The sequence below is a fragment of the Cyanistes caeruleus genome, chromosome 1 (assembly GCF_971803275.1).
Source record: "Cyanistes caeruleus chromosome 1, bCyaCae1.hap1.1, whole genome shotgun sequence".
In the NCBI taxonomy this organism is placed as follows: Eukaryota; Metazoa; Chordata; class Aves; order Passeriformes; family Paridae; genus Cyanistes; species Cyanistes caeruleus.
Genome location: NC_141701.1, coordinates 47,083,480 through 47,106,969, shown reverse-complemented (window position 1 = coordinate 47,106,969; position 23,490 = coordinate 47,083,480). Strand labels below are relative to the sequence as shown.

General features: G+C 39.4%; 2 protein-coding genes across 4 annotated transcripts in view; one reads left to right on the top strand and one right to left on the bottom strand.

Moving 5' to 3' along the window:
* Positions 1-1,931: 1,931 nt before the first annotated feature.
* Positions 1,932-18,638, top strand: RMC1 (regulator of MON1-CCZ1). Of its 2 annotated transcripts, XM_023921244.2 has the most exons (21): positions 2,175-2,380; positions 3,365-3,647; positions 4,723-4,799; positions 6,159-6,243; positions 6,597-6,653; positions 7,728-7,814; positions 8,858-8,998; positions 10,572-10,675; positions 11,145-11,234; positions 11,883-11,988; positions 13,297-13,408; positions 14,423-14,467; positions 14,866-14,919; positions 15,229-15,357; positions 15,699-15,805; positions 16,523-16,642; positions 16,830-16,907; positions 17,067-17,171; positions 17,257-17,325; positions 17,469-17,694; positions 18,461-18,638. In XM_023921244.2, exons 4-21 carry the CDS (start codon positions 6,160-6,162, stop codon positions 18,538-18,540), a joined length of 1,794 nt encoding a protein of 597 aa, XP_023777012.1. In that variant the 5' UTR covers positions 2,175-2,380; positions 3,365-3,647; positions 4,723-4,799; position 6,159; the 3' UTR covers positions 18,541-18,638. The 2 variants fall into 2 exon arrangements, with proteins under 2 accessions (XP_086746410.1, XP_023777012.1); XM_086890284.1 differs by lacking the exon at positions 3,365-3,647 and having other exon boundaries at positions 1,932-2,213.
* The window catches only part of NPC1 (NPC intracellular cholesterol transporter 1), a 32,628-nt gene continuing 27,691 nt past the window's right edge, over positions 18,554-23,490 (bottom strand). For both annotated transcript variants that reach the window (XM_086890271.1, XM_023921122.2), the window contains exons 20-25: positions 22,975-23,104; positions 22,112-22,312; positions 21,078-21,309; positions 20,746-20,859; positions 19,828-19,990; positions 18,554-19,173 (exon numbers count right to left, since the gene is read on the bottom strand). In XM_086890271.1, the coding sequence (XP_086746397.1) occupies positions 19,091-19,173; positions 19,828-19,990; positions 20,746-20,859; positions 21,078-21,309; positions 22,112-22,312; positions 22,975-23,104 (923 nt within the window). In that variant the 3' untranslated portion in view covers positions 18,554-19,090. The remainder of the gene's footprint in view (positions 19,174-19,827; positions 19,991-20,745; positions 20,860-21,077; positions 21,310-22,111; positions 22,313-22,974; positions 23,105-23,490) is intronic.

Sequence of the window (23,490 nt, the reverse complement as noted above, 5' to 3'; positions counted from 1 at the left end):
ATTCTGTTGCTACAGCTATTTGCACCAAGTGAGAGGAAGAAGGCAGAAATAACAGGAAGCGAGGGGAGGGTGTTTTTTGAGCTACTGTTTGAAATACGCCCCTGCTTGTATCTCTGTGCATGGACCAAAGCCTCAGTTGTTACTGTAATTTTTAATTTCTTGATAAAATCTGTCTAGCACAACCTTAAAAAACCCAAACATGCCCCAAATAAATGAAACAATTTTCCTTGAGTCAAATTTAAAGCTACTGGGCCTAAATATGTATGATCTATTATATCCTATATATTTTATATGTGAATATATTTTCACTTCCAGCAGTAAAATGGGCTCAGGAATTTGTTTTGAGATTTTAAAGACATCTGGGCATGTTTTCAACTCACTGAAAACAAGAATTTGCTAAAAGAAGCATTTTCCTGGACTCCTTTGAAATAAAAGGTTCCAGGATTATTATTGGGCAAATAGAATCTTAGTTTTGAAATTGGCCATTAAGATTTATTTCTATCAGACAAGTATCAAGTTGTGTGTTTTATATATTCATCTGCTGCACTCTCCTCAAAGATACCTCAGTTTCTATTACAGTTTGGAAGTCCATGCTGTTTTTTAGAGACGTAGGAGAATGGTAAATGTCAGTAGAATTTCTTCAATTTTCACCCTGGATTAATTGAACTTCTGGCTAACTAGCATTTTGTTACTTTGTAAAAAATTATAAACTTTAAGGTACTTTAAGCACTTTGGACATACTTGTCATCTCCAGTTAACAGCATTTTTTGGTGCTGCAAACCCTCAGAGGAGGGTTCTGCAGAACAAACAGCTGCTTGTAGTTCTCAGTTGTGACTTTAGCACCTCTAGTCTGATGTGAAATTTGTGCAGGTGGACTAACTGAGTCACAAATCATCCGACAGTTGTTTGCATGGTACTGTGTTAGTGTCTGATACTAAAATTTTCTATTTCTCTCATACTAAACTGTGCTACTGTTTTAGTATTACTTCTTTTTACATTGTTATGACCTTAGTCTTCCCCCCCCCCCCCTTCTTTTTAATTTTTCCTTTCTAAACCAATAAGCAAATACATAAATTATATTCTTACACAATTTCTGGATCATGATGTAGGGCATACAGCTAGTGAGGTAAGGCTCTAGCCATCGCATTAACAAAAAAATTCCCATTGCTGTTTTGTTGTCCAAGCTAAAATATATGTTCAGCAAAAATAATGAGGACCAAGCCAGATTTTTACTTCAATAATGCTTTATTAATGTTTTTTTCCCTGAACTATTTTACAACAAGCCACTAAAAAGCAGTTTCCTGCTGAGGAGAAGGATCAATAGTGACAGTGATGATGCAGCAATTGTGGACAAATAAAGACAGATCTTGGAAGCAGTTGTTTCCTTTTTTTCTCCACGTGAAAGTTTTGGGTTTGTTTTTGGTTGGTTGGTTTTAAAATCACTATAAAAGATTGGGCCAAAAGCCCCATCCTGCTGCTGTGGCCTCCACACTTGGTTAAGAAATACAGCGTTTTTACTTGTCTAACCATTTTAGAGCCCACTAGCTTTGCTTTTAAAAGTAGAATAAATCCTCCCAGCTAGAGCGGTGCCCTGATAAGTAACCTTGGTTAGAGTCAGAGCTTATCCTGGCACCTTAATTCCCTTATTTTCATCCTTTCATATGTGCGCTCCTAAATATTTGCAACGTGGTCCCTCATTGTAACTCTGTACTCATCCCACGCGGTTCGCTTCCACCACCTTGCCAGCATTCACACCTTTCCTGCAGCAGATTTTGCAGCTTCCCGGGTTTCCGCTCTCATTTGCTAAGCCCATCGATAGCTCCGGTCTGTGCTCAGAACCTGCGGACATATTCCTGCTCCCGGTCTCTCCCAGCGGGCCCTTTCCAGCCGGGATCCGCTCTCCCGGGCCGCTGCGCCTTTAAGGCGGGAGCGTGCGCGTCGCGCGCGAGGGGAGTGTAAACAGGAAGCGGCCGCCCGGGAGCGGGGGCTCGGCAATGGCCGCCGCCGCGAGCCGCGAGCCGCCGGTGCCGGCTGAGGACGAGGCGCCGGCAGCGGCGGGAGCAGCGGCAGCAGCGGCAGCAGGAGAAAGCGAGGGGCGAGCGAAGGGCGGCGCGGAGGGCGGCGGCTGCTACCTGGCGCTGTGCGCGCGGCCCGTGCACTTCGAGAAGGCGAACGCCGTGAACTGCGTGTTCTTCGACGAGGCCAACAAGCAGGTGGGGGCGGCGGGGCCCTCCCGCGGGCCGCAGCTGCGGGTCCCGGCCTGTGGGCTCAGCCCGGCCCGCTGCTGCTCGCTGTCTTGGCTTTGGTTTCCTCCCGTCCCTCGGCTGCAGGGCATAAGCACGGTTGTTCTCCTTCAGGAGGTGTCATCGTGCTAGAGGCGGTAGATTTTGGGTTTTTTGGGTTTGTTTTCCTTCACACATTTATTAGGTTGGATTTCACCTGCCTTACTTTCACTGCCGTAAGGTCTTTCTGGAATTCATCGGAGTGAGCACTTTTCCCTTTCTTTTCTAAGTGTCCCCACATGACTGGCAAACTTTGTCACTTTGCTTTTAGCTTAAGTTCCCTGAATTTTTCACACCCCTTTCAATTCCTGAAATTCAGTAAATTAATTTAAAAAATGAATAATTACAGCTTTCCTTGTGGCACAGCCCCAAGTGGCCTTTTTTTTGGCTTTAGTGGTTTTAAGCAGGTTCTCCTTAATATCTGTATGGGCTCCTGAGAGTTCAGCTCAGTAGAGCTAAAAGACCCACAGGCTGTCATGAGGCTTATACAGACGTGGATACATTCCATTGTCTAATTCCTGTAACAGTTCTTTTACCTCAGCATTCATGGAGTCAGAACCTTCTAACTTTCTTCCCCATATAGCTGGTATACATTGCCCTGTGTGTGGAGCTGATCAGTGGCATGTTTGGGAGGGGAGCAGTATCTCTGGGGTGTGTTTCTTGCTATTGCACTCTGTTGAGAATGATTACAGACTCATTTAGGTTGGAAAAGGTCTCTGAGGTCATTGAGTCCAACCTTTCACTGAACACCAGCTTGTCAACTGGACCAGTGCACTGAGTGCCACATCCAGTCTTTCCTTAAACACCTCCAGGCATGGTAGCTCCACCACCTCCCTAGGCAGTCTATTACAGTGTCTAATCACCCTTTTGGGGAAGAAATTCTTCCTAATGTCCACCCTAAACCTCTCCCAGTGCAGCTTAAAGTGATAGCTTCTGGTTCTATTGCTGGTTGCCAGGAGGAGAGGCCAACACCCAGCTGGCTACAGCCTCCTTTCAGGTGGTTGTAGGGAGTGATAAAGTCACCCCTGAGCCTCCTTTTCTCCAGGCTAAACACCCCCAGCTCCCACACCTGCTCTTTACAGGACTTGTGCTCCAGACCCTTCCCCAGCTCCGTTGCCCTTCTCTGGACATGCCCCAGCCCCTCAATGTCCTTCCTGAACTGAGGGAACTGGAACTGAGCACAGCACTCGAGGTGTGGCCTCACCAGTGCCAAGTGATAATCACTGCTGTGCTCCTGCTGGCCATGCTACTGATGATACAGGCCAGGATTCCATTGGTTTCTTAGCCACCTGGGCACATGCTGACTCTTGTTCAACTGCTGTCATCCAGCACCTCCAGGTCCTTTTCCACTGGGCCACTTTCCAGGTATTTCTGCTTATAAACCATTACCTTTGAGGGCCCGTTGAAATACCCTGTCAGGAGACACTGTATCATAGTGTGGATGTGATATAACTATATAGAAGCTGGTTGTTGAGAGCTCACTTGAAAGATACATATTTTTCAGTGTAAATTTATTTCTCTGTGTTTTCTTCTTATCTAAAAGAGTTTGATTTCCAGTGTGTGTCTCTGAATCATTTGTAACCAGAATTTCAATGACATTTTCGCATGTGAGAGACCTGTTCATGCAATCTTCTTATCTTGCAGAGATTAAGAGGGTGATGCCTTCATTTTATATCTCCATAATACTAAAAATAGTTAAACTAAATAGTTATCATTCTAGTAAGGCTGTGGACTTGCTTGCAATATGTAGCATCTGTATTTCCTGCCTGAGCATAGCAGACTGGCAGCATGGCTGATATTACAGAACTACGTCCCTGTCACCCTGAGCCCTATCTCGGTGTGCCTAGTGCTGCTGCATGTACAAGTACCAATGAGGCATTTTCCTGACTTTCTTTTTCTAAGCTAGGTAAAGTTTATGTACACATATATGTGAAGTTGGGCTAAAGGAATTCTCAGTTGCTAGGGCATTTTGGCTGAAACTTAGATACATAAAAATCTAGAGGTTACTGTTAAATTATTCCTATTTAATAATATGTTCTGACAGGATCAAGCTTCTAGGTCATTGAGTTACATCTCTTCCCAGTCTCCAAGCTGAGTTCCTTTTTGTTTTAAACAATGCCCTGATGTTTTAGATACTTTTACTAGTACATGACTTAGGAAAATAAAAAAGAAACAGAACCAAGATAAAGGCTTATAAAGATTTTTACTGATTTAACTTGCTCAGTAGTTCAGAGTATGCCTACAAGACTCTTGCAGTACCATGCAATCTGGCAACTCTAAGAAAACTTCAAATTCCAGATTATTTCAGTGTGAACTGGCAGATCCACAGAACAAAAACTAGTGTCTAGTAAGAAGATTAAAAGATGTGGCTTTTAGAAGAGGAAGCAGGTGAAAGTTATGACTTCGAAAGAGTTAAATATATGTTCAAAACGTTTTCTAGGTTTTTGCTGTTCGATCTGGTGGAGCTACAGGAGTTGTTGTTAAAGGTTTGGAGGATAGAAATCCCATTTCCTTCAGGTAAGGCACCTTTATCTTGGGATAGAATGATGCAATCTTCATATTCTGTGGTGTTTAGTCATGATCCACTGTAATTCAGGCATAAAACTTGCAAGTAGTGTTGATATTTTGATTTGTTCTTAGATATAATCTTGCAATTAAGAGGGTATGCTTTTTCCTTCCTATGTTCTTCTGGGGGAAAAAGTAATTAGGCTGTGGCTTCTTTTTCTTAAACAACAGTCTTTTATTAAAACACACTATACATATGAGAGCGATTCCTACAGCATGTAGGAACTGTCTGTTCTGAATCCTGCTGTATTCAGGGATACAGTTTAGCAAGTGATGTCTGTGATTCAGGCACAATGTCCAAACCTAGATGTAGGTTTCTCACATTCTGTTCCTCATTTCATCTGAATTGGCTTCTTCTATGTCTTCCATTTCTTGAAGAAACATTTTTTCTGAATTTGACAACAGTAAATTATTTTTATATGTGTCACTCTTCAGAGTGATAGCTCTTTGTACTCTGCTGTGCATATGTAAGGAAGTATTAATTTATTCCATATCAATCCAAATATGGATGAAGCAATCTGTAATCAAGATGTGTTTATTGTGATCTCTTGGATATTGCATAGGGCCTGTTCTGAAAGTTTCTGGGTTTATTTTACTTTTTTTATTCGATTACACTTGTCAATCCTGAAAGAGCTGGAAATACTTAGTAAACTTCCTGATGTTCCACTATTTTCATACTTGACTGTCTCTTTGGCCTAACTTAATAACATATGCTGGAGGAACTATATACCTTATTCATGTCAATTGTGCTGATGCTTGGTAAGAATACTTTTTTTATTTATTTTAATGGTGTGAAGACAGCCTCACACTCCTTTTAATGTCAAAAGTTCTTCCAGAGGCTGTGTCCTGGTGGGAAAGCTTGTGGGAAAGGAGGCCTGTGTCACCTAGCAGTAGTTTTGGAAGTAATGGAGCAGATTCCAGGATGCTGGTGTCACAGAACTGAGGATGCAGGTTTGGATAGCCCCACAGGTCTTCCAGTTCCACATCACAGGCCAACAGAGATGAGCATTTGCAGTGATTTCAGGTGTTAATTCACGTGACCTTAGCCATGATTCTGTAATTGATGTGCTCAGGACTTCTGAAGAGTAAGCTGCCATTTTCTGTCAGTCTGGGTTTTGAATATATTAAAACACATTAATATATTTTATATTTTTATATTAATATATAAAATATATAAAATATATTATATTAGGCAAGAGTAATAATCTGTATTCAAAAGCATTTGCATTACACTTTTTTACTCTGTCATTGTCTTTTTTTAGGGTATATTCTTTAAGAAACTATATTTCCATAACTTCTGTTTCTCCATAGGATGGAGGACAAAGGAGAAGTGAAGTGCATTAAATTTTCCTTGGGGAACAAAATCCTGGCTGTGCAGAGAACTTTGAAGAGTGTGGTAAGAAACCTACACCCTGTACCTAGGGAAATGGAGTTGGAACTCTACTTCCAGAGTAAAATTCTTTGAGACAAATGTTCAAGAAGTGTGTTGGCTAGCAACAGCTGTAGTGAAAATTCCTCCATCATCCTGAGAGGCTGGTCAGACAGTGTTGTTGTCTTGCTAGCATCATTTAAAGAAAAAGTGTAAGGGGGAACCAACTCTGGCAAGGGTGAGGTGGAATGTAAGATTTTCTTAGGTCTATATATTTAATGCAAAACAATTTGATAAACTAATGTATATTCTTTGATATCTATGTATGTGTCTTGTCTGTGCTTCATAATTGCTAATACACTTAATGGGTGTTTTTGCAGGATTTTTTGAATTTTATTCCAGATAGCCCTCAGCTAGAATACACACAGGAATGTAAGGTGAGTTAAATGTCCCAAGCTTATATGCTTAAGTGAAACTTATGTTAGGCTGGTGACTACAAGAGAACTAATTGAGGTACCTTTCAAAACACTAAATGAGAAATGAGATATGTAGGCACTACTGTCTATTGAAATTGAGTGAACAAACAGGTGTTAACAATACCAGAAAAGACTTCCCTGTCTTGTGAATGTAATTGTTTCCTAGAGGCAGCAGAAATATTGTGGGGGTAACAAACGTTAAGGTTTGGTAAGGAGAAGAGATGAATGCTGATGATACAGAAATGGTGGACAGTGATTATATTAATGCCAGATATGTTAATGTGGATGTTCTTTCCTAATGTCACTAATCAGTAATAGGAAGCTATTACTAGTTTTCATATTATGTTTGCTATTTTTTAATAATCCTTCTAATTTTTGAAGATTATTTACCAGGAACAAGTACCATTGTCATTGTTTGGTATTTTCCAACTTTTAACTAAAACAAATTACATTTTCACGTAATAGAATGCTAAAGAAAATTTTTATATATTTGATTTGCACAGTTCCTTTTATCCCTGTAGTCTTTAAAGCTGAAACACTGTCTGCTTCCTTATTTAGGATTATGAGTTTAAGTAAACCATTCTAGCAAAACCTTTATGGTAATGAAACTTCTGCATGTAAGAGTAGTAGATTCTGAGTGAAGTCATGGCAAATTTTTCCACTTAGTTTTTAGTTTCTCTCAACATCTTTTCCTGCTTTTCATGTCAGGAACTGCTTGAATTGGCAGTAGAGTTTGAAGCAGAGGAACTTAGTTTTATCTAAGGTGAAAATAAAATTTGATTGTATAATAAACTTGTAAATCTTACATGCTGCCAAAAATCCAGGTCATACAGTAATTATGTTCATATGTAGCTTGGGAATGCTTTATAAAAGTGACTGATGCATGCTGGGTGTCTGGTTGGCCAAAAGTATTAACTCCAGAGATTGGGTACCTAAATTGCCTTTGGTCTCATGTTCTTCATTTAGTAATATAAGCTTACCTGAATAGTTAATTTTTCCAAGTAAAAGAGTGTTTATTTGCTTGTTTGTTAAAAGACAAAGAATGCCAATATTCTAGGATTCTGCTGGACAAGTTCTACAGAAATTGTCTTCATCACAGATCAAGGAATTGAATTCTACCAGGTAATAAAAATAGTTCCCGTAGGACATGCCTAGAGATTTGGAAAATGTAACTTTTTGAATGTTTGATGTAAAAGTTTGAATTCTTTTCTTGTTTCTGTAACTGAGAAAGTGTACTGCTAAAAAAAACAATTTCTGCCATTTGGTTTGCAGACTACCGTTTTTAAATTTTTTTTAGGAAGAATGCATATTTAGGGCAGGGTAAATTTATCATTTATAGGTTTTAAGAGCTGGTATAAAGGAGTACTCACTAAGCCATGGGAACTCTAGATTAAGAGATGGTCGTGGCTTGTATGGAAATGAGTATTTAAATCTAATGTGAAATACCACTTCATGCAAAACAAGTCAGCTTTGGGGAAGATGTGTAAATGCTTAAAAGATGGCAAAGAACTAATAATTGGCTAGCTAGTACCCTTCTGCAACTTGCAGCTTTCTCCTGTGTTGAGCTCATTGAGTTCCTCTGTGTAATGTGTAATTTCCTTTGCATATGTTTTTAAAGATGTCTGATGAATAAATAATCCTTTCTAATATTCATGATGAGGGATATTTAAACACTTCCTTAAAAAAAAAAAAAAGTTGTGCGCTTCCCAATAGTTTAGTCATGGAGCTAAGACACAATGTTTCTCATAATTACTGCTACTAATAATTAGTACTTAAAGAAAGTAAATGAAAAAGCAGCATTATTTCCTGCTGATTGAGGGGGAAAAAATATATATATCTGTAAGAAGAACTTTTAATAAAACTTCAGTAGTTGTATCAAGCTAGGTACTTTCTCCACTATGCACAGAACTTGTACCCTTATAGATCTGGATGAGTGGGAAAACACAACAACTTAAGAGTTCGTTAGGATTTGATGTGTATTATTTCCTCAGCTACAGTAAAGTGGGGCCTCAGCTGTAATTGTCAGGTTTCTGATTTTTAACTCTAGCATGGTAAACGTCTTTACATACAACTGCTTCTTGCTTAACATTCCTTGCTCCAGTGCATTATCATTTATGCTGTTGGAATCCTGGTGGTAATCTAATGCTAATATTCTGTGTTTCCAGGTATTGCCAGAGAAACGAAGTTTAAAACTTCTGAAGAATCAGAGTATTAATGTTAATTGGTACATGTATTGTCCAGAGAGCTCTGTTATTCTTCTTTCAACCACTGTCCTTGGCAATGTCCTGCAGCCATTTTATTTCAAGGTAAAGGGATGTGTTCCAAACTTGTTATTTTAATTTTTTCCTAAACTGATGAATTTGGATGAATATTCTTGAATTGCTTGAATTTCTTCCAAGAGGTTCTTGTGCTTACATCCTTGTACGAAAATAAGGAAATCTATAAGTAGCTCCTAGGTGATGGCTTAATATTAGGTAATTCACTCTTTCTTTCATGCTCTTTGGAAAGATGTGTGTCCAGACAAGGCTGGACAGTTGAACTTGAGAAAGGAAAGAAAAAATTGGTGGTGACTAAATATTTTACAACTTAAATGTCTTTAAAGATTTTTTTTTTTCACTTAAATAGGTATTTATGATTTACTTTTACTATGAACATTTGCTCTCTGTAGCATGATAAAGAAAAAATAAGGGCCTTTCTCTTGTGATTATAACCTTCCAAATATTGGATTAAAAAGAAATAAAGAAAAAAGGTAGCACTTAAGAAACAACTGTTGTCCCAAGCCAGAGAGGGCTTTGTCTACAGTAATTATATCTTTTGGTTTTTTCCCTATGGGCAATACTTATTGTTACTGGGAAAATATTTTTCTTTTTATCTTGGAAAAAGTGTGTAGTGAAAACCAGAATCTGTTTTCAGTTAATCATGCAGTCAGGTGATTTTACAAATGAGGAAAAGAACTACAGCATTTGTCTTGCTCCTGTCAATGGATTAGGAAAACTTGTCTGGCAGTTTAAGGGAAGAGATTAAAAAGCACCTTATTCACATGGGTTTCCTGGTTTGTGTTAATCTTGTGTAGGGTCTGTACTGCATCCTGAAATGATGATCCCTTAGGTGGCTGGGAGGAAACTACGAGCCTTTCACAGTTTTCTTTCTAACAACTTAGGTTACGGTTCCCCATCCTTCACATTTTGTGTCAAGTTGTAGCTAAATAATTTTTATCTTGTGTTCTGAAGTTAAAGACCTACTGAGAAAGGTCCTGTATATAAGTGATATTTGAAAATAGAGATCCAGCAAAGGAAATAGTTCTGTAGTATTCACGCTTCACACTGAAGAGCAAATCAGTAAGAATAGGAAGTGAATTTCAGTAGAAGCTTTAGAAACTGTGAAAACTTGCTTAAATATAAATTCCATAGAAAAGAGGAAGATGAGAGAGGGAAGGAGATATGCTGTAAGTGTAAGGCAGAAACTAGAGACTGTGACTGGTAGGTGGTAGTGATATTTTCTCCTTCCCAGGAAGCTGTTATTTAAGAGTTGGAGCATATGCTTTTATGGAAGAGGGAAAGTAAGTTAAGAGAGCTGCTGTTTGAGATCTCCAGACTACTTGTACATGGGATTTTCATACAAATTTGTCTTGAATGAATTAAAATAGAAATATTTTTGTAGCTGAAGTCATAAAATCAAGACAACAAAGCTGCTGAAGTTACAGAAGTGTGTATTAAGGCTCACTTGGGGGTTTTTTTAGGAAAGAAAGCACAAAACCGTTTCTTTTGGACTATGACCGCCCTTTGCCTCGTGGGGGCACTGGTGATATAGCGTTTGGGCAAAGGTGGCTCATCCTTTTCTATTTCAGGTCGTGACAGTTCTTGTTTTGCTGTTTAACAGAGTGGGACCATGTCAAAACTATCAAAATTTGAAATTGAGTTACCTGCAGCACCCAAGTCATCCAAGCTCAGCCTTTCTGAAAGAGATATTGCTATGGCTACAATGTATGTATTTAATGAATCAGGTCTTTCTTGGGAAGCTGTGATGGTTTGGGAATGCTGGGAAAAGACAAGGACATTACAATGGTTGCACTTGTTTCTTGTTTTAGCAGTGCTGTTGCTTTAAAGCACTTAAATGCCTTGGAAAGTGCTATTCTTTTAAAGCACTTTAGATGCCTTGAACAAAGCATCTAAACAACCCTCTTGGGGCAAGGTGGGGAGGGGAAGCAAATGGAGAAGTCTTATATGAAATTGTTCTGGATGACCACAGAAGTTTGGAGAATGTTTCGTATTTTAGTTGATATTTTGATAAAGGAATCATTTACAGGTCCCAAACTCACATGAGTATAGGCTATGCATTGTGATTTATCAAGTACTGTTTAATCTTTCACTTTTAATTAAATGATTACCTGACTTTAAGAGACTGGTAGAACTCTTAATTGAAAATAATGCTTTAATCCTGTTGTCTTGTTAGATATGGGCAGCTTTATGTTCTCTACCTGAGGCATCACTCAAGGACTTCCAACAGTACAGGAGCAGAAGTAGTGCTTTATCACTTACCCAGGTAAAAGCAGAATGAAGAACATTAGTTGCAGTTCATATCTGTGTCTGTGTTGTGGTTCAACCCCAATTGGCAACTAAATACCACCAGCTGCTTCCCCAAACCCCGGGTGGGAGGGGCAGGAGAAGCAGAGAAAGGTAAAACCCATAGGTTGAGATAAGAACAGTTTAATAAAATGAAATAAAGTAAAAACTAGTAGTAGTAGTAATGAAAGGTGCATGGAGGAGAGAATAAAACCCATGAAAAGAAAGTGACACAGTAACAATTGCTTGCTGCCCAGCCTGTCCCAAGCACTGATCTGAGCCTCCTGGCCAGCTTCCCTCACTTTATATACTGAGCATCATGTCACAGGGTATGAAATATCTCTTTGGCCAGTTCAGGTCTGCTGTCCTGGCCCAGCTACTTGCACACCTGCTCGCTGGCAGAGCACGGGAAACCAAAAAGTCCTTGACTTAAGAGTAAGCACTGTTTATCAACAACTAAAACATCAGTTTTTTATCAGTGTTATTCTCGTACTAAATAAAAAATACAGCACTGTACCAGTTTCTAGGAAGAAAATAAACTGAGTCCCAGCAAAACCAGGACAAAAAGACATCTTTTATGGTCTAAACAGGCTTGTTGACCAGTTTTCATTTCTCTTTGTTTCCATAGAGAGGGCTCCTGTAAGAAGACACATATTTTAAAGCTGAACAGAACTGGGAAGTTTGCACTGAATGTAGTGGATAACTTGGTGGTAGTACATCATCAGGATACTGAGGTCTGATTTATTTATATTGTGTTGTGCTGTAACTTTGAGAAGTTAGGGGCTGGTAATAATAATAATTTAATAACCTAATAATTTAATTTAGAAATTATTTTTCTTTGGGCTTAGCTTGTCCAAAAGCCAGAGTATTTGCAGGAGCAAAACCATAACATTGTAAGAGATTTAAATTTATCCTTTTTTCCTGACGGGCTAACACACAATCAGGGCTGCTGGTAATGCCTGCTTTTTTCTTACTCTGTTTTTGCTTCTTGTCAGTTTCTTATGATGCTTTGCTGCTACACTGTGTAGGCTTTTAAGGCATTATACAAAGAAGGAGAATTAAACTGGATACTAAATTATTAATCCTGAGGAATTTATCATATCACAAACATTTGAATAATAATGTTTCTGTGACACAAACTTATGCTTCTTTAGTCTGAAGGCCTGGCTCTCTAAAAACTTTTATGAACACAAACCTTGTACATCTGGTAACAAGTAAAACTTCTTGTCGGTAGCAGCAAGGCTTGGTCAGAGGTTTAGCTAAAGTGGTACTTTGCTCTTAACTTGTGAAAAGGCTTGGACTTCTTGTATTATCTTCTCTTTGACAACTTCAAGAATTGGGGCACATTACCTCCTTAGGAGGATTAGTTGATGTTTCAGTTATATTTCACGTTCATTCTACACATTAGCATTTAACCCAGAGCACGTCCTCCTCAGCATTTCAGTCAAGCTATAAACATGACTATAGAAACCCAGAAAACATTACTCACTTTGCCCTTGGGAGACACCAGTAATTGATGTTTCACTGGCACTAAAAGCAAAGCTGCTTTCCCTGGTGGTCTGTAATGGGTAAGAGTGTTAGTGACTTGATTTGAACAACACTGAATGGTGGGAGGATATCAGAGGAAGATAGACAATTTTCCTCTGAGTTTCTAGCATCCTTAACTATGTAGTCTCAAAGTCATGTGTTGTGCAAGAAAGACTGAGACTTTTTTCTAGGGCATGTAGTGACAGTTCTAGGGACAGTGGTTTTAGACCAAAAAGAGAGATAGATTTAGATGGGATGCAAGGGAGGCAGCTTTTTACAATGAGGGTAGTGAGACCCTGGAACAGGATGCTGCATCACTGAAAGGGTTTAATGCCAGGTTGGATGGGACCTTGAGCAGCCTGATCAGTGAAAAATATCATCAACCCCAGTACATCCCTTCCAACCCAAATCATCTAACACAGCATACAAAATGGAAATGTGAAAAGCAGACAAAATGCATGTAAATTGGTGGTGATTCATATTCATCAATACTGACTTCCTCTTTTTAATTGCAGACTTCAGTTATATTTGACATCAAGCTAAAAGGAGAATTTGATGGGTCTACAACCATCCATCAGTTTGTACTTCCACCTCGATCAATACAACCCTATCAAATACCTGCAGCAGGTAGGACCACTATATAATGAATAACTTGACACTTAGCAAGAGTGCTTAAATGTAACAGCTCACATACAGGAGTGCTTCAGGTTTTAGGAGGCTGGTTACTAACACTTCATATACATATTTGAGAGGGTGAGGAAGGAAGAAGGTAAGAAGCAATTGAGCAGAAATTGTTGTTCCAAATATGTGCCAACCACAGAAGAGTTGCTGTTTAAGGTGTATGCTTCCTATAGTACTTTGCTTTTACACTTGAAAAATGGTGGGTTGGGAGAGTTTTTTGGCCATGGCTCTCAAAGCTTGTGGGTACTCAAAAGCACTTCATGCTTTTCTGGCTTAAGTCAGGACTATGTGACTTAGGAAGTTAGAGGCTGAAAGACAATACAAGCTCAGAATCAAGTTTGAGACCAGTTTAGAAATAATGCTACAATCCATGTTAGGACTTAAATGCTTAGATTCTTCTTGGATTACCTTTCTGTTCCCAGTCCTAGAAGTGTGGCAGGTAGTTACCCTCCAGCTGGGAGTATAGAAATAGCCTGAGCATAGTTTTCCTAGCAGGTGATAAAGCAGTGAGGTTCTCTTTGTAGAAGAGAAAGATGCTTCTATACAAAAAGATTACACATTAAAAGCTCTAACATCTGATAGCAAGTATGGTAACTCTACAGATGAAGATTTGTATTAAACAAAGGTTAGGATCAGAATGTACAAACCACTCTTCCATTTAAAGAGTATATATTTAAATACAGCAAATGGAGTCCGTGTATTTAGAATTACAGTACTTGAGCTGGAATATTTCTGCATGCATTATTTAATTTGGCTGAAAAACAGAACAAGCATGTTTTGAAGGATTTGTTTGCCTTCTCAGTGTGAGATTTTCTTTGTAGATCTGGCTACACACATGGATCTTTTTGACTAGTTGCTATAGTGTTACAATACATACTTAACTTTTTGGTATAAAATACTTGGTACAGGAGAGCTGCCAGAGTACTACTGTTCTTCACCTGATGTTATTTTTTTCTGCAGGCCCAGCTTCTGTGACAAGTCAGGCTCCTGTTCCCTGTAAACTCTGTATCCTTTAAATCCTCTCAAAAAGTAAGAGCCTCATTCTATGTGTCAAGCAGGGAAGAAGATAGCATGTTACTCCTTTACAGAGCAGTTTTAGCTGATAATGCACATGTACTTCAAGACAAAATAATATGCTTCATAATAGCCTCATACTGTTTTCACAGAGTTCTAAATACTGAAGTCTAGTATACCACATTTCCTGATTATTTGAGATGTGTATGAAATTATGGGTATACCATAAAATTGAAGGTATCATTCCAAGAACTTGGTTCAAAACCTCAGAAGTAGAAGTGACAGTAAATGAAATATGTTAATGGGATCTGCTTTTCTACAGTAACATAAATTCAGGAGAAAGAGTTTAGCATCAATGTTAATATAGATGTTAAAACCTTAACATTTAGATTCTTCTTCCTGGATTGTCTTTCAACCTGATATTATCATCAGTGCAAGTGAAGGTAAGTGGTGAGCTCTTGGACTAAACAATATTCAATATCAGGATGGCTAGTTTACACTTTCAGAGCACAAAGCAGCTTAAAACTGAAGTGACTTATTAGGTACGTAATGCCAAGATGATTGCTCTTGGTAGTGATACATGAGGATTAACTATCTCTACTACAACTTTTCAAGGGTAATACTGCTCTAAAATATGGGCTTAGAAAGGCAAATAAATGATCTTGATGTGTTTTCATTTAAGGGTAGAAAAGTTGTATTGTCTAGGCTGTGCTGTACAAGGCAATTCACTTTGCTTACTCCTTCAAATCAAGGTTACCTCTGGAGTCTTCAGGTGAAACTTGAGCCTGTAGTTAACCTCTTGCTAGATAAAGGAAAACTAATGGATTTCCTTCTCCAAAGAAAAGAATGCAAAATGGTTATCCTGTCTGTATGCTCTCAAAGTAAGTTCAAGTGTGTTTTCTGTATCTTGAAAGTACAATAATGGTTATTGAATAAATACTCACCCAAGTTAGTTTAGCTGTTCTTAGATTTGCGATCACCTCTGAAACTGCCTTGGTCCTTAGGATCTCATTTGCCTCAACTACTCTCAGTCACTATTCTGAAAGAATTTAACAGCATGAAAAATTCAACATTCCCCCCGCTTCAATTCAAATACACCTGACATGACTGAAATTTCTTAAAAGTTAAAAATTAGGTAGAGAATAGAGATCACCTTTTGAAAAAGGCAACATTCAGGTGCCTGGTTATTTCTCCTCATAGTTATTTCTTTTTATCTTTTCAGTGCTCAGTGAGCCAGAAAGAGGATCACTGTCTGTGATTGCAACTGTTTTTGACAAACTGAATCAGGAATATAAGAAGTACTTGGAAGCTGAGCAAAGCTATACGATGGTAAGCCATGTTAACTTTAGCAGCTTGCATAGACAGGACAACGCTGTTTGCTTTTCAGGTGGCATCAAGGTGAAGGCATGCTCCTTTCTAGTTAGGGAATTTGGGCTTACCCCAAAGGGTCCTGATTGCCTCAGGCTCATAATTAAAAGCCTACTGTGAAAAAATGCATTAGGACCTCCACCTGACACTTGTGTGGGAGGTGCTGCATAGCTTATCTCCAGAGTGATGAGTTAACATACCCCAGAGCTTGAAAGCAGAGAGAAGGCAGAAGCTGAAAAAGCAACTCTGAATCAATAACTACTATCTTGATTTCCAAAGCACAGATTTCACTGTACACTGTATCATGGCATAAGAGGCAGTCCTGATACATCTCAGTTGCTCTGTTTAAGTACCAAATTCAAATGCTAATTCAGAGTATAGTCACATACTCAAAACTCTTCTAACATGAGGGCCTGTGTCAGTGTAGTTAGTTAGATTCATCTCCTGGCTTTGAGGTATATAAGAGCAGCTGTATTTATGTAAGTTTAAAAAGTGGTTTTAAATTTAATTTGAAAGCCCCACTGAACAAGATGCATCTAATATAATATGACCACAGATATGAATTTCCTCGTTAACATGTTCATAGTTGTGTTTGAAACAGAAAACACTGAGACTGACTCAGAACTGTACTAAACTACAGTTTTCCTTTTAAAAGACTTTTTTTTTTTTTCCTCCTAGGTGGTAGAAACAGGCCTGAGTAGAAGTAATCCACTCCTGAAACGTCCTGTCCGCACTCAAGCAGTTATTGACCAGTCTGATATGTACACACATGTTTTATCAGTTTTTACAGAGAAGAAGGTAAGTTAATTTTAAGGACTAATGAAATAAATTTAAGGGCTAAATTGGCAGCAGTCTCAGATCAGCGAACTTAAGCTGACAGCTTGAAATTGGCTGCAGGAAGCTTTGTCAGGATTAGGGTATTTTGATGCCTATTCTTATGGGGTTATTAACAGAAGTTCCATCTAACACTTTCTTCTTTGTCTAGGAAGCACCTCACAAATTCACCATAGCTGTTTTGATGGAATACATTCGCTCTCTCAATCAGTTCCAGATTGCAGTTCAGGTAAATCACTGATATGCTAAGTATGTTGCCCCACTCCATGAAATTACATGCAGTTTTAGTCCTGTTTTGGTCACATGTGTAAGTTCTATACAATATTGACTTTTAGATTGTAAAAGCACATATAGAGACATACCTTTGATTGTCTTCCTGCATTTACAGCACTACTTGTATGAGCTGGTCATTAAAACCCTTGTTCAACACAACTTGTTCTACATGCTCCATCAGTTTCTGCAGTACCATGTGCTCAGTGATTCAAAGCCCTTGGTATGTAAGACAAGTAGCTCCAATATGCTAGTGAGGGCGGTGGGAAGCCTTCAGAATTTTAAGGTAATTTCTACTTTTGCCTTAGGCTTGTCTCTTACTGTCCCTGGAAAGCATTTACCCTCCTGCACATCAGCTCTCACTGGACATGTTAAAAGTAAGCATTTCTGGCTCTTGTAAGTCCATGTCCCATGTGGGTTAGACTGGTTAAACAGCTTCCCTGACCTTGAAGTCATTAACTAGCATCAATCATTTGCATGCATTAGAAACACTGTCTTACAGCTGTGATTGACTTCACAGAGACTTTCCACAGCAAATGATGAAATAGTGGAAGTTCTGTTGTCCAAACATCAAGTTTTGGCTGCCTTGAGATTCATCAGGGGTATTGGAGGACATGACAGCATTTCAGCCCGCAAATTCCTTGATGCAGCGAAACAAGCAGAGGATGAGATGCTTTTCTACACCATATTCCGATTCTTTGAACAAAGAAACCAGCGGTTACGAGGAAACCCCAGCTTCACACCAGGTAAGCAATAAGCAGTTTGACCAAGATACTCACTTGTGCAAACACAGCTAAGACTTGTTTCACTTCCAGTCCAGTTGAGTCTGTATTAGATGATAAAACTCTTGGCACATATTAGCCTGTATTTTATACTCACCTTTAAGCACACTTCTAAATTAATTTGTCTTACTCCTTTGTCTGCTGCACTCAGGAGTAAAGAGGCTGGGCTAAACATAAACTTGCAGGTGAACCTGTTTGACTTGCACTTGCTCTCACTGCTTAGCTTAGCAGAGCCATTATCTCACATTAGTGCTTTCTCTTGAAGTCAGCAACCAGATTGGGAAACCTTAGAGTTCAGTTGTCTATTTCCAGTAGTTACAAAAATTCAAGCCTTGTTTTATGCTCCAGTTCTTCCTTTAAAAGCCAAACCAAACAGCTTGCACCAGCAATATCTTTGTAATCACCAGACTTTCTGTAGGCACAGAATCCTACCCCATGCTCTTGTATTTTGACAGTAAAGTCAAAATCCAATTCACATAGCTGTGAATCTTGCTGGTTGGATACATGAACTAGATCAAACATCTGCTTCACCTTGAGAATACCAGTCACAGGACTGGAAATACTTCAGTATTCCAATGCTTTCTATTTGTTCAACTCTGGTAGTCAAAGGCATTAAAGATAAAAATTAGTACAAATAAATGAAAGTAAGTGAAACTACACAATCTTGTGTTACACAATCTTGGTTTCTGAGTTGGAAAGTGAACATGAACTTTTATTTTGTCTCCCTTAGGTGAGCACTGTGAAGAACATGTCACCTTCTTCAAACAAGTTTTTGGAGAACAAGCTCTCATGAAACCCACAACATTCTGAAAGACTCTTCCACTGAAATGTATAAACTTAATTTATTGCATTTAAGTAGATTTTTGAACTACAAAATTGCTATTTTATAATAAAGTATATACAAGACATTTTGGCAAATAGTACTAAAAATATTACAACTTGTGATGGCTTCCCCCTAAAAATAGAGACAAAAATTGCATTGACCTGCATTTAAAATTAGTGTCAGTGGTTGAGCAGTCCATTCTCATACACATCACCTCAATTTGACAAAATGGTATTCAACTCTCACTACAGCTGGTTTAGGTTTCTGGAGGAAAAAGATGCAACCTCTTGAAAACAAGTGTTTTAGTCATCTTATTAACACATCTAGTTTTAGTAATACTGTTACTTGAGCCACACTTAGCATTTCCTGAGTTTAAAGCTATGTCCAAAGCTGCAGCTGGTATCTTCTAGTTGAATCTGTGCAGGAGTCAAGTCTGTGGTGGTTACAGTGTGATAGTCATAGAACATTGCTGCGCTTCACTTCTTAGGAGTTGGGCCTAAGCCGCAGTTCAAGCAGTCCACTGAACACTGTTAAAAACTAGAAGTAGAGGAGTCTCTCCCGTTCTGTACCTCTGGTCCTCTCTTGTGCAGCACGAGTTTTGGCTTTATTTACTGATGGGCCTGAGTGAGAGAACAGAGTTATCCAAAGGCTCCACAGTGATCCACAGCTGATCAGTCATCAGGAAGCATGCATGATTGTACTGTCTAGGGCCAGCTTAACATTCAGAAGTGTGCTTCTGCTCAGCTGTTAATAACTGTCAGCCCCAACAAAGGCACTGGTAGATGAATCCCCATCAGTCTTAAGTAAGGCTCAGTTTAAGTCTGCCTTTAAGGACTACACTATACACATGCATTTTCAAATTCAAGAGGACAATGCTTGGACCATCCTTGCTGCAAGGCAAGATGGTTTCTCCAGATGCAGGAACAGTGACCCGCAGGAGGTTTGCTGCTTCCACCCACAATCCTGTCCCCAGGTTGAACCATGCTAGTCATGCTGCTCTTGGGGATTACAGGGGCCCAGCAACCACCTTCACAAAGCCCAGCAAAGTGCAACCCCGTGGGCCAGGCTGCACTTGCTTCAGTTCAGCAAGCCCACAACAGTGAGCCTGCAGTGCCAGCAGTGCCACCTTTGCTTTCCAAAGGACAGGGCACTATGATGAGAGAGGCAGATTCAAGTGCTGCTTTTCATCTCTGCAAGACTTTCCACATCATGGAAAGCCCAGAGTCAGCTATTTTTGTTAGAACTGTGGTATAGAGCAGACTGTCACATCTTACCTATGTAACTAAGCAGAACTGGAAGAAATATCAGTCCATGTGTTGCTCCCAGCACAACCATAGCTAGATACATCCTGAAGTAGAATATCTTGAAGATTTGAGATTTGGAAAAAGCCAATACTACAATTCCTCCGAATTTGGTCAGTGTGATACCACTGAAAACCTGGCAATAAAGAAAGTGTTTAAGTGATAAGCAGGGGTTTAGGTAATCCATTTCCTTCAAGTATTTAGCATTTCTAAGTGTAATCTAAGGCTCCTATATCTCCTGCACTGCCGTCTAGAACCAAATCAAGATGAACTCAGGAAAAGAGATCATCTTTTTGGTCCCACAGGACAGGCTCAGTATGATTAAAAATCCACTCTGATCTGTGCAGCCATCTAATTAATTTTTGCTTCAGGCAGATGCAAGTGAAAACCATTACTTAAATTAACTCACATTCCAGTGAAGCTCTGTACCTGGTGTGGTACACACATCACAAGAACTGTCCATTCCAACCCCATACAGGTCACTTAGTCTAAGACAAGTGACTTGACAGCACTGCCTAGCACTGAGCTCTGCTTGTTCTCTACAAGCTCCAACTGCATCCCATACTCACAACCACCTTTCCTAGTCACATCTGACTATCTGGAAGAGAAACACTTGAATTGTAATGGAACAATTTGAGGTTTATCCAAACTACTAGCTCAGCTAAAGCATTTAGCTCTCCTCTACTATTAGGTAGTAACATCAGATTAAAAAGGAGTCTTCATCAGCCCTATTACTAGTAGAAGCCTATGTGTCCTTAACAGCTTAAAGCATTCCAAAAAGAAAAAGCAAGGCCATCTTTATGACTTAAGACTGTCACCTATAACTTTTCTTACAATAGTAAGGCTGTTAGTTGGCTTTCCTTTTCCCCTCCCCACACAGAAGATACTCACTGAGCTGCCCATGTGAGACAGAGCTTCTTCTGCACGCTCCACTCTACTGCCCTTGGTACTGACGGTGAACGCTCTTGTCACATGACTGCAGAATTCCACAGCAATACCACAGCTCTGGAGAGTGAAGGGAAACATGTGAAAACATCAGTTAGATGAGCACTTTAATAGCAAGGTCTCTACTCAGAATTCTGGATGGGCTAGAAAGATTCCTAGCAGCTGGTAGAGATGTCATCAGTGCTCAGGGCTGAAGTACCACAGGAAGTTACAAGTTTAGTGTTGCTTCCCAGAGGCCGTTGCAAAACTTGGAAATAGAAGAGGTCTTGTTGACTTACCATGACAAGATTTACTAATGAAACTGCATTCAAGCTGATGCCCCAGAGCCACATCACTCCAAACATGTTGACGATTATCATAGCAATAGTTATCGAAACCACAACAGCAGCCCATACTTCAAAACCAAGAAGCACAGTTGTCACCAGAAATATTGATCCCAAAGAGATGCAGAGGTTAAAGATAGCATCGTGCACAATTGTCAAGTATTGTTCATAGAAGACATAAAACACACTGTAGAAAAAAAAGAGAGGTTGTCATTAGCCATCTTCCCCTTGATATGCCAATATTAGCTTTGCTTCTGTGCTAAGGATAAAGTAGTTCCCCCAACAGAAGTCACCAACAGAACCAGGCTTCCTTGTGTCAGTGGAATGTCATGTAACAGCCAGCATTCTGTAGGAGTTCACTCCTCACTAACACTTCAAATAAAGATCATGGTCTGGAAGTCAGCGTGATTCCCATATTTCAATATAAGCATCTACTGCAGATACCAGAAGGTAGGTGCTCAGATCCATTATTGATACCTGCAGGAGCTACTGCAGATGGACAGGTAGGATTCTCTGATGCAGAAATCAGTATTTCAGAGGTACAGATACCAACTCCAACTCGATTTTAGTGTGGTACTTGTTGGGAAGGTAGAATTAGATAAGGGTATTCCTATACTTGACATTGCTGCTGCATTTGCTTTATATTTAAATAACTTACTTAAAGTCAAAACATTCACATCACAGCTTGCAACTACCCATGTCAACCTATCTGCTTATGTTTGAACTATTAAACCCTACTATGAAAGCTAGGAAATGCCCAAAAATGGAGTCAGATCTACCTTTGTAGTGAAGGATTTAAGTTAGTTATCAATGACATAAGAAGCCAATGCTATGGATACAAATTATATCTTCCTAGTTTTACTAGAAATCCCCAAGTTTCTGCATTACCCCCTGTTAGACAAATCTCAGATTCCTAAAGCGTTACTAGCCAGCACCTTTTATGTGTTGCTCAAGTGTTTGTCACCAAGCCAAGAAAGATCTAACCATACCTGTAAGGAAACACCCGGTAGTTCTTCTCTTTGATGCCCATGGTTTCAGTAATATTGTCTGCTATAATCCGAGCTTTACTCATAGCATCAATAAAATCAGATGATGTTTTCAGTACAGTATGGTAAGTCATAAAATAAGTGGCTCCAACCTCAGTTTTGTTGTTTATGAAGTTGACAGCAGAATTATATGCAGCATGTCCTCTACAAAAACAAGTACATATCAGGTGTCAGCACCATTCAAATTTATTATATAACATATATATTTATAACATATATATAACATATAAGCCTATGGAATCATAGAATGGTTTGAGTTGGAAGGGAGCATAAAGATCATCTAGTTCCACCTCTGCCATGAGCAGGAACACCTTCCACTAGACTATGGTTGCTCACATCCCATTCCACCTGGCCTTGAACACTTCCAGGGATGGGGCACAGCTTCTCTGGGCAATCTATTCCAGTGCCTCACTGTCCTCAGAGTAAAGAATTCCTACACCCCCTTGCAAAAAGTCTCTCTCCGGCTCTCTTGTTGGTGCCCTTTAGGGGGCTAAGAGCTGGCAGTTGTTTCCAGCAGTTTCCAAAACTATAAAAGCTTCAGAGCACAAGACATTTCAACATTGCACAGGATATTCTAGAACAGACTGACCATAGATGTTGTCTCTCTTTGTACACAGGAAAGCTGCTGTTCCATTTAGTTGATAATGAATCTGTTGGGGTTTTTTTCTCAGAAAATAGTACGGAACTGGTGAGATGTCAATGTTTGTAGAGCTTTTAGGAGGACATTAGGTATCTAACCTCCAGACAAAATCCAGAGCAAGCATCTTTGACACACTGGTCTATGCAGTGTGGAATAAGGCTCTTACCCTTTGCCACATTTCGGATTAGGGTTGTCTGATAGGAACATTGGCAAAAAGGTCATGAAGTCTTCACCCTGTGGTCTCTGCTTGCCTTCTTGAGTCAGTGGTCGACAACGAGTGCAGGATGGATCGCTGACTGAAGAAATACAGGAAGGAGGTCATCTACAGGATCAAGTATGCTTTTTCCTAACACTAGTAACTTCTGACTTGCATCACTGCAGGATGCAATTCCACTAAAAGCATATTTATTGATGAACTAACTGATCCATCCTGAAATTCCATATAAGAATTGCAGTCCTTAATTTGATTTATTGCTACTAAAACAAGGTCTGTCAGAGAACTCTTACTTGTGTATTTATCTGTTAAATCTGATGACAACTACACCCAGCTGAAGGAACTGAACAAAAGCAGAGCTCCAAGTTTGTGTGCTCTAAGAAAACCAACAGAAGGATCAGAATTTTTACAGCAAGTTACACTGGCTGTCTAGGTAGGCTGTTTACAGTCTGCAGCATTCCAGTAGAA

What these genes read in the sequence shown, in the direction of transcription:
- RMC1 (XM_086890284.1), top strand. Translation starts at nt 1,995, where the DNA reads ATGGCCGCCGCCGCGAGCCGCGAGCCGCCGGTGCCGGCTGAGGACGAG. An exon ending in AGAGAACTTTGAAGAGTGTG is followed by an intron (nt 6,244 to 6,596) that starts GTAAGAAACCTA and finishes GTGTTTTTGCAG; the next exon opens with GATTTTTTGAATTTTATTCC. An exon ending in AGTTCCAGATTGCAGTTCAG is followed by an intron (nt 16,908 to 17,066) that starts GTAAATCACTGA and finishes CTGCATTTACAG; the next exon opens with CACTACTTGTATGAGCTGGT.